At 33.6% G+C, this 8,439-nt stretch overlaps 2 protein-coding genes across 3 annotated transcripts in view; both read right to left on the reverse strand.

Annotated features, from left to right (window-relative positions):
* Positions 1-2,558, reverse strand: part of LOC117174266 (chymotrypsin-1-like) — a 27,090-nt gene extending 24,532 nt beyond the window's left edge. Inside the window, exon 1 of one of the 2 annotated variants that reach the window (XM_033363203.1) lies at positions 2,450-2,558. The gene's annotated coding sequence lies outside the window, so the exon portion shown is untranslated. The remainder of the gene's footprint in view (positions 1-2,449) is intronic. The other variant, XM_033363213.1, reaches the window with a different exon arrangement.
* LOC117179411 (chymotrypsin-1-like) overlaps positions 2,450-8,439 on the reverse strand; it is a 7,454-nt gene continuing 1,464 nt past the window's right edge. The window contains exons 2-4 of the mRNA XM_033371176.1: positions 3,274-3,455; positions 2,824-2,972; positions 2,450-2,759 (exon numbers count right to left, since the gene is read on the reverse strand). Of these exons, the coding sequence (XP_033227067.1) occupies positions 2,450-2,759; positions 2,824-2,972; positions 3,274-3,455 (641 nt within the window). The remainder of the gene's footprint in view (positions 2,760-2,823; positions 2,973-3,273; positions 3,456-8,439) is intronic.

The following is an 8,439-nucleotide window of genomic DNA, read 5'->3' on the forward strand; positions in this document are numbered from 1 at the left end:
TCAGCAGAAACCCTTGGTACAGGGACCCTCTATCCGCAACCCGAGGACGAGTTCGGTGGCTTTGTCATAGGCCCTTCGGTTTGATTCTAGTGGAATCAAAACCGAATATATATATATATATAGGAGTCTGGCCAGACCACATGTGCCAAACCAAAGTTTATATTCAAATAAATATCTTTATAATTATCCTTGAAGTATATGTATCATATCAAATTAAAAAAAAAAAAGATAGATGATGAAGTTTGAGGAAGAGTCAGGGACTTTCTAGTTTCTAGCTCAATTAAAGGTTAAGAAAAAGTTTAAATCGCAAAAAGTCTGGCTGTACCAATGTGCCAAAAGGAGAGATAATGTATTAGTATCATGCATACTTATTTCCTTGAGTGGTCTTACTAAAACTCGTGATGGCCTCCAACTTTCAACACGCTCTCGCTTCAAACATTTTCCCAATGCTTCCTTACCCGCCGACTATAAAGATCGACCTTCTTTGCACTAGAACCCCTTTCTTTCGATTTGCTCTTCTATCCTCAACTCTAGCTCCTCCTTTAGTTTATTTATCAGCTATATACTTTCCTCGATAATCACCCTAATAAACACCTCTTCTCGGCACTTACCATTATCATCCCTCTTGATTATCTGCCAAATCCTCCATACAGATGTTGGAAACTTTTGAATACCGGGCGACCTCCCAGAGTATGCAGAATTATCTTTGAACGCGGGGCTTTGCAAGAGTGGACGAACCTTTTCTTTATATGTACGTGGAAATAACTATGACACCACCATACACTGTTGTATACGCGGCTTAAAACGATCGAACACGCAGAACTCTCGGCGATGGGTCGGCAAACTCAAGGATAACTTGTTAAACTGCTACGATGCCAGAGCTTCAGCACGTTTCGCAACAGTCTTTGCGAAATCAAACTACCTAGTTCTCGAAAAATGGATATGAAAGCTGGTACTCCCTTAGGGATGATAGCGATTTCAGGAAAAGGAGGAACACGAACATCCAGGTCCCTCTTAAGCCTCAAAATCTGGCTGAAACCGTTGCCTTCTTTCCTGAGGATGTCTCGGACAAGTTCAACCTCTATGCTATCAATTTTTCAGTTTATGATGTTGCGAGATTTTGGCTAACTCAAATCGAAGGTTAAAACGTACGATGGATTAAAAGATCAAAAGAAGATTGTATTAACTAAACAAGAAGATTGGATGAGCAAGACAAAATAGATCCTATGTTTAGTGTGTGATAGCTTACATAACATCTGGTGAGCCGTTTACTGAAAGGGTCCTAAAGTTTGCTCATGAACTGTGGATCTGCCATCACAGATTGAAAAAGTCAAAGCTCCTGACAATCAATCAGCACATTGTCGACAAAATAAGGGCATCGTTTAACGCAAGGAGGAGAATACAGAAGAGAGAGGGTGCGTCAGGGAGAATCAACAGTTTTTCACTGATTCATCGCGCGTATTCAGCGATTTCCCTGTTTCCCTGAAAAACCAGCCCAAAACAAACGAGATAGAGACTTTTTGGAGAGAGGTATACAAGATCCCGAAAACACTGGAATTAAAGGAAAGCACTACAAATATAATTCGCTTTAAAGAGCTTTGCCTACCCGAGTCGAAATTTAGGCCCTACTTTGAAGCCGTAACTCTGACCTTAGTAGGCGCTGGAATCTGTAAAGAAGATTCTGTATAAGGAGTGATTTCAATGTAATTTTGACCCTACTTTGACGCTAAAAGTATCCGAAATCGGCCGTTTTTCCACGTTTAGCGTCAAAGTACGGTCTGTATTTAAGACAAATTGAACCCTCTTTTAAAATCTAAACTACTACTGTAGGACTTGTGGCATCAAAGCAGGTTATGATTAGTTTACTCCAATTTAATTTGCGATTTATGAAGAGTTTAATATAAATTGGTTCTGTTTTTTAGAGGTATTCTACGTTATACGCTTTAAAAGAACTTGGGGCTACATATTTAAATTTGATTCTGTGTTATTTATTACTTGTATGAATACAATGTCAAACTTGCTGATTTCAATAAAAATATTTTTTTGTCTCTTTATTAAGTCAAAGTAGGGTCTTGAGTTATAAAAATATAGACTATAAAGATTTAAATTAGCTTCAGAGAGGTGTTACAGCTTCAAAGTAGGCTCAATGTTTCATTCTCTAGGAATTTAAAGTTTAAAGCAAGGGCTATAAGTTTAAATAGCGTTAAATCAGGTTCTAATAAGGAGCTGCAACTTCAAAGTAGGGTCTAAATTTCGACTCGGGTATAGGCACTAATTGGTGGAAACAATTCAATAAACCAAGCTTATCGTAATATTAAAAATATTACTAATTTATTTTTCTGTTTCCTCCGAAATAAAGTTTTGAACCATATTTTCGTGTATGAATGTGATTAACAGGATTACCCAATTTTCCCAGGTTGCAAATTCACTTTTTTAATAAGCTGTATACCTAATGTTGAAGAAAATTAATTATTTCATTAATCCAATGTTGTGCGTCGGGATGAATAAGATTAGCAAAAACATCTGGACGTTTTCCAATTTCCAGCGTTCGATAAAGAAGCACACCAATCAGTCGTTTATTGTAAACTAAAGGACCACCTTCATCGCCAATGCAAGTGGCCCTCCTTCCACTTGCATCAAGAGTGCAAATATATCTCAAATTAATATAAACGGGGCCATGATGTGCCTGCACACACTCCTGCTGGGAAATTAATGGCAATCGGGTCATCATTAAATTCACAGGAAACACAGGCGGGTTCCTGAAATGAGAGAAATAAGTATTTTTTAAAAGCATTTTTAAGAAAAAAAATAATGAAAACTTACTTAGGTCCTAAGCTGGTGCAACCCCATCCACTGAACCAAGCGTACGAATTTGCAGGTAGAACTTCCGTAAACAGTTCAATTTTGGCATTATGGCTTTTGTGAAGGTCAATCGATGGAGAAATTTTCAATATCGCTGTACAAACAAATTCCTTAAATCAATTTCATTGCGATATGAATTAGTTGTTTTGAATGCTAAAATGTTACCATAATATCCTTTTATGTCCAAGCAAATGATCCTAGGATATTTAAAAAATAACTATGTTCTTTTAACTTTATCTATCAATATTATCAGAGAATACTTTCGGCGTTTATAGAAACTATGGAAACTATAATGCTGTAGTTACCTAAATTATAAACTGAAGTGAATATTCTCCTTGTAATATTGTGTCGATTTCCCTCATTTCTCTTTTCTGAACCAGATAAAATATAGTATGTTATAAAAATCGATACCTTAATACAAGACGGCACAGTTAAAATGATATCAGAGTCTAATATAATGCCAGCGCAGTGACTAAGACCATCTTTTACAATATTGACAATATATGGAGCTCTTTGAAGCGATCCAGGCACTTGGCCATTATTCGTTCGATTAATGACACGCTTTTTACGGATGTGCAGATCCGAGGATTCTTCTGAAAAAATGATGCAAATTTATTCATTAGCATCATGTATATTATTGACTGCAATGGCGGAACGAACATTTTTTTACACGCTTGGAAAATTGGAATTTTCGAAATAGAAAACAATTTAACTGTACATCAAACCGTCTTGATTTCCCACAGAAAAACGCTAGTTTTAAATTTGTTGCAGCGCAAATTTTATTGGGCTCCCAATGATCATTTGAGAGAGTTTTCAAGTCTCAAATGTATTCCTCTGAACGTAGGTGCCCATGTGGGCATCTAGGGGAAAGTATCATTTGGAGCCTGAATTTTGGCTCATGCAGAGTTGTGGAGTTCTGAACCGCGCTGTCAGCCACCTAAATACCTGCAAAGCAACTATTCGCTTTGCGATATTAGCCTAAATAATTGTTAATAAGGAAACCAATTGAAACAATATTTACCTAATTTTCAAATTTCTTTCATTTCATAGGGCGTACCAGTCACTTAGAATAAAATTATAACTTCCTAATGCAACTTCCAAAAGTTAGGTTAGCCATGCCCGTCGACATTTAAACTAAAGCCGGGATGTATAGAAAAAGTCATGACCGTCTATATATACAATAAGGTATTTTCACTCCAATGACTAGCTCACTTCACTTCGTTGAATACTGAGAGGATAACAATTGACCCAATGCATGGGAATTGGTTAATTTTTGCTCTATTTTTCTAATATCTTCGTAGAAAGTAATTTTTCTGTATAAGTGCAATGGAAAAATAATTTTTCTTTTTTAGGGACTATTTAATGCAATAATAAAATGATAATAATGTTCGTTCATGCGTGCGTTAGGGCTGAGCGCTGGTTGTCAACCCTTTGAAGCGCGATTCAAAATTACATTGAAAAACAATTCTTGTAGTTTAGATAAATAATTATTAAAATATACACAAAAATGTATACAAATTGTGTAACTTTTGATTTCAGATAAGAAAAAAATTTATAACACATATACGTATTTGATGAATAACAGTTTATTTTCATTGAATTTGAAAGACTAATATTTCTCAAAATATTTGTTAATAGATACATCTTTTTAAATACCATATGATATTTCAGCAGCTTGATATATAGAAGTTAATTGCAGAATATAATAGTGATAATATTTGAATAATTCTAAAACAAAATTTCAGATTGTTCTTTTCGATTGAGACGTGACGAAACGACGCTTGAAGTAAAAAAAAAAAAAGAAAACACAGCTACAATGCAGTCATGATAATTTATGTATTAATAGGTTATATAATTATATGAATTCCCAGAAAAATACATACAAAATATTAAAAACTTATAAATAATTATTTTCAATCACTTTTCCAAGAAATTTCTTTTTAAATTAAATTTTTTGTAAAATATAATTTGGTCTTTGGAATTCACTGAAAATAAACTGTTATTAATATAATATACGTGTCGTATTTTTTGCCTGAAATCAAAGTTACACAATTTGTATATATTCTTGTGGATATTTTAATAATTATTTACTTAAGTTACAAGAATTTTATTTAAATGTAATTTTGAATCGCGCGCCAATTGCGGCCAATGAGCGGTCAGCCCTAACGCAAGCGCAGTAGCTCAGGGTGCCAACATTGGCATCATTGGTGCACATTATAAACCGGAAAAATAAATCAAATCAGCCGGCAGGAAAAAGTTGTGATATAAAAGCCTCAATTAGGTATTTTCACTTCAACCATCAGCTAACTTCACTTTGTTAAAAGCTGAGAGGGAAAATGGATTAAATGCATGGAACAAAACTTTATTTCTGTAATATATTTGTAATTAATTATTATTTTATTATTTCATTAAATAGTATTAAAAAAATAAAAACTATTTTTTAACTACACTTATATAGAAAAAATTACCTTTTACGAAGATGTTAGCAAAATAGGGCAAAAATGAACTGAATCCCATACATTTGGTCCCTTATTTTCCCCTCAGCAATCTACGAAGTGAAGTTAGCTGTTCATTGAAGTGAAAATACCTAATAGGTTTTCATCTTATCAGTTTGAATGTTCCCGCTGCTATATTTGAAACATTGCAATGTTTCACGAAACTCCCTATGTTTCATGAAACTTTTCATCAGGCTAAAGTTTCATGCAAATTTACGTCCCTACTCACCGCGAAAAACAAATTTCTGTTTTTATTATACAATTGTATTTACCTTATCTTTCATGTATGACACTAGCCACTGCAAGATTAGATATCTAAGGTACCTTTAAACTTCCGCAGAAAATCTAGTGGAAATTTGTTCGAACGACCAGGCATCAATTTCAGTGCAGACGGTCACGACTTAGTTTGTACATCCCGGCTTTGGTGGTTTGAATGTCAAGTAGTAGGTTTTGACTAACCTTACATTTGGATATTACATCACGCCAAGTACTATTTTTATTCCAAGACTATTTAGTCGCTGGTAAATGGGAGGAAATAAAAAGTTAGGTAATTATTATTATAACTTACCTGCTTATTAACATCTGTTTCACTTAAATAACGACCGACAAAATGATCTTGACAGGTGACTTACAGTTTGTAGACGACACTTCACGTTGCACTGGATGAGAAAAAACAGTGTCTAAATGATGCTTTTCCCCTAGATTCTCCGAATGAGTCTGTGTAGCTCAAATTTGTTGCAACTCTATTGAACACCAATTTCGGTGTACATTGGAGGATCGGCGATTTTCTGTCCCTTAGATTATTACAATTTTCAAAAACATAATAGCTTTATGTTTGTTTGGTTAAAAATTGATCCAAAATTCAACCCAAATGTTTGAAATTCGAATATTCGAATAAATCGAAATTCAAAGATTTGACTTGACTTTTGGGATCATTCTTTTTTATCAGAAAAGTAGTTATTTTGATTGAAAACATTATAATAACTTCAGAAAATCAAACCGGTTTTATGACAATTTAAATTTTTTTATATTCCGAAAAGTCCAATTTTCCAAACGTGTCTAAATTTAAATTAAAAACTCGAATAAACGACTCAACGCCTCTTTTTCCTACCTTTCTCTCCAACAAAATGGAATAGACACAGAATCCATTGGAACTAAGTTAAAAGTAAAAGAAGTATCGCCTACCAGTATTTACTTCTGATAAAATGACATTCACTTCTGATAAAATTGCACAAGCAATTTGAATGAACTATTTACAAAAGTAAAATAATTTTGCGGTTATCAATTGTCACAAAATAAATAATATTAAGTGACTTTTCATTCAAACCCTCCTACTCACTTTTACTTTCATCTCTTATATATTCCCTCCATATAGTCCCTTCTTATTTTCTTCAGTACTTCCCGATTAAATGGTCTAACAATATGTTTAGCTTACATAAAAATATATATGAAATTCAATACAAAAAATTCCATCTTTAATAAATAAATTTTCTTTCTAATCTAACAATATACTGTAATAAAATGTGACAGCAAAAGAATTGACAGGAATTGCAGTAGAAAAAAGAAATATCACTTACCAAAATTCTCGTCTGATAATACAAGAATTACTTGCGACAAAATTGCACAGACTATTACAAGGCTCAAGTAATATTTTCTTTTCATCTTGACAAGAAATTATTCAATCTGAATAAACAATTTATAAGTATAAAATTTCGTGAGAGAAAACAAGAGTCTACGGAGTTTTTCCGTTAACAATTATTAAAGAACAAACGATTTAACTGGCTTTTCGATTTGAGAAAAAATGTTTTTACAAAACTAAATTATTAGATTACATACATTCTGACTCGAATTAGCTTGCAGCCTTTATTGTCTATATATCATTTGGAAATCACAGTCTTATCTTTCTTGCGAAATGTTTGGAAATAATTCTTAGCGTAGTCTCAGAATTTAGTCTAATTTTTAAGTATTTTTAATGAACTAAATTTAATTTGAAAATATTACTTCCCACGATTAAAAATTAGGGAGTTAATAAAAATTGTATACGATTCTAAATTAGTACTGAAAGTTTCCCATACTAAACACCTTTCCTTAAATTGCATATGAGTCATTCCAAAATTGTTTTTTTTTAATCGGCTGAGTCACCATGTGAGGGATTTTTTTAAATTTAAGTTTTTCGTCATTTTAACATATTGAAATTCATAGTAAATTTGACAGATAATCCTGTAGGAAGAGTCATGCATTTGTCTCTAATCGCCTGCACTAAGTTAAGATCTCAACGAGAGTCCATTAGTATCCAAGATGGTTCATTTTATGCATCTCTCACTCGGCTGACAATCTTCATCACATACTTCTTATAAACTATTTTTTCTCCACACTTTCCTTTTCTGACATACAGCTTTACCTTCCGTCAGGTCTACTCGCTAAATCTGAATTAGTTAAATTTAACTAATTAGCAGTCAAATTTGACTAATTGTAGAAGCAAGAACTCAGTAACTGATAATTGGTCCAAAATAACTAATAGAATTTGTTACTTTCGTCTAACCAATTAAATTAGTCAAAAGCTACACGGAGAAACCTTTTGCTGCAATATTTGCTAAAAATCAGACTAGATTTTACTATTTTCAGTTTGCAATGGAGGGACATAGCAGAACTTTTGTAATGTTTACTACTCCGTGTATTAACTAGCAACTACATGCCGAACTACAAAATTCATTGGAATAAAATTTAAAAATGTTACATTTATTTCTTCAGAAGATTGCAATATTTGCAAAGGACTATAGTAACGTCGAGAGAGACCGGCGCACTGATTTAGCAAGCGACTTAGTAAAAATTGGTGCAGTCAGAATAGCAGACGAAAAAACTAAACCCAACATGTGCCGCGTCGCGTTGAAGGTTACGATACGTATCAGTTTACACGAGCATACGACGTAAATACAGACGTATTTATCATGGGATTTTGAACTCTTGCGCACTAGGAATGGAATGGAAGCTTCTAATGTGTCCCCTAAGGGTTTACATTTTTCTTATACCTTCTCTATTCCTTTACACACCCTCCACACACTTACTTGGTGGTGGAAGGGGG

Source organism: Belonocnema kinseyi, chromosome 1 (genome assembly GCF_010883055.1).
Source record: "Belonocnema kinseyi isolate 2016_QV_RU_SX_M_011 chromosome 1, B_treatae_v1, whole genome shotgun sequence".
NCBI classification, from domain to species: domain Eukaryota; kingdom Metazoa; phylum Arthropoda; class Insecta; order Hymenoptera; family Cynipidae; genus Belonocnema; species Belonocnema kinseyi.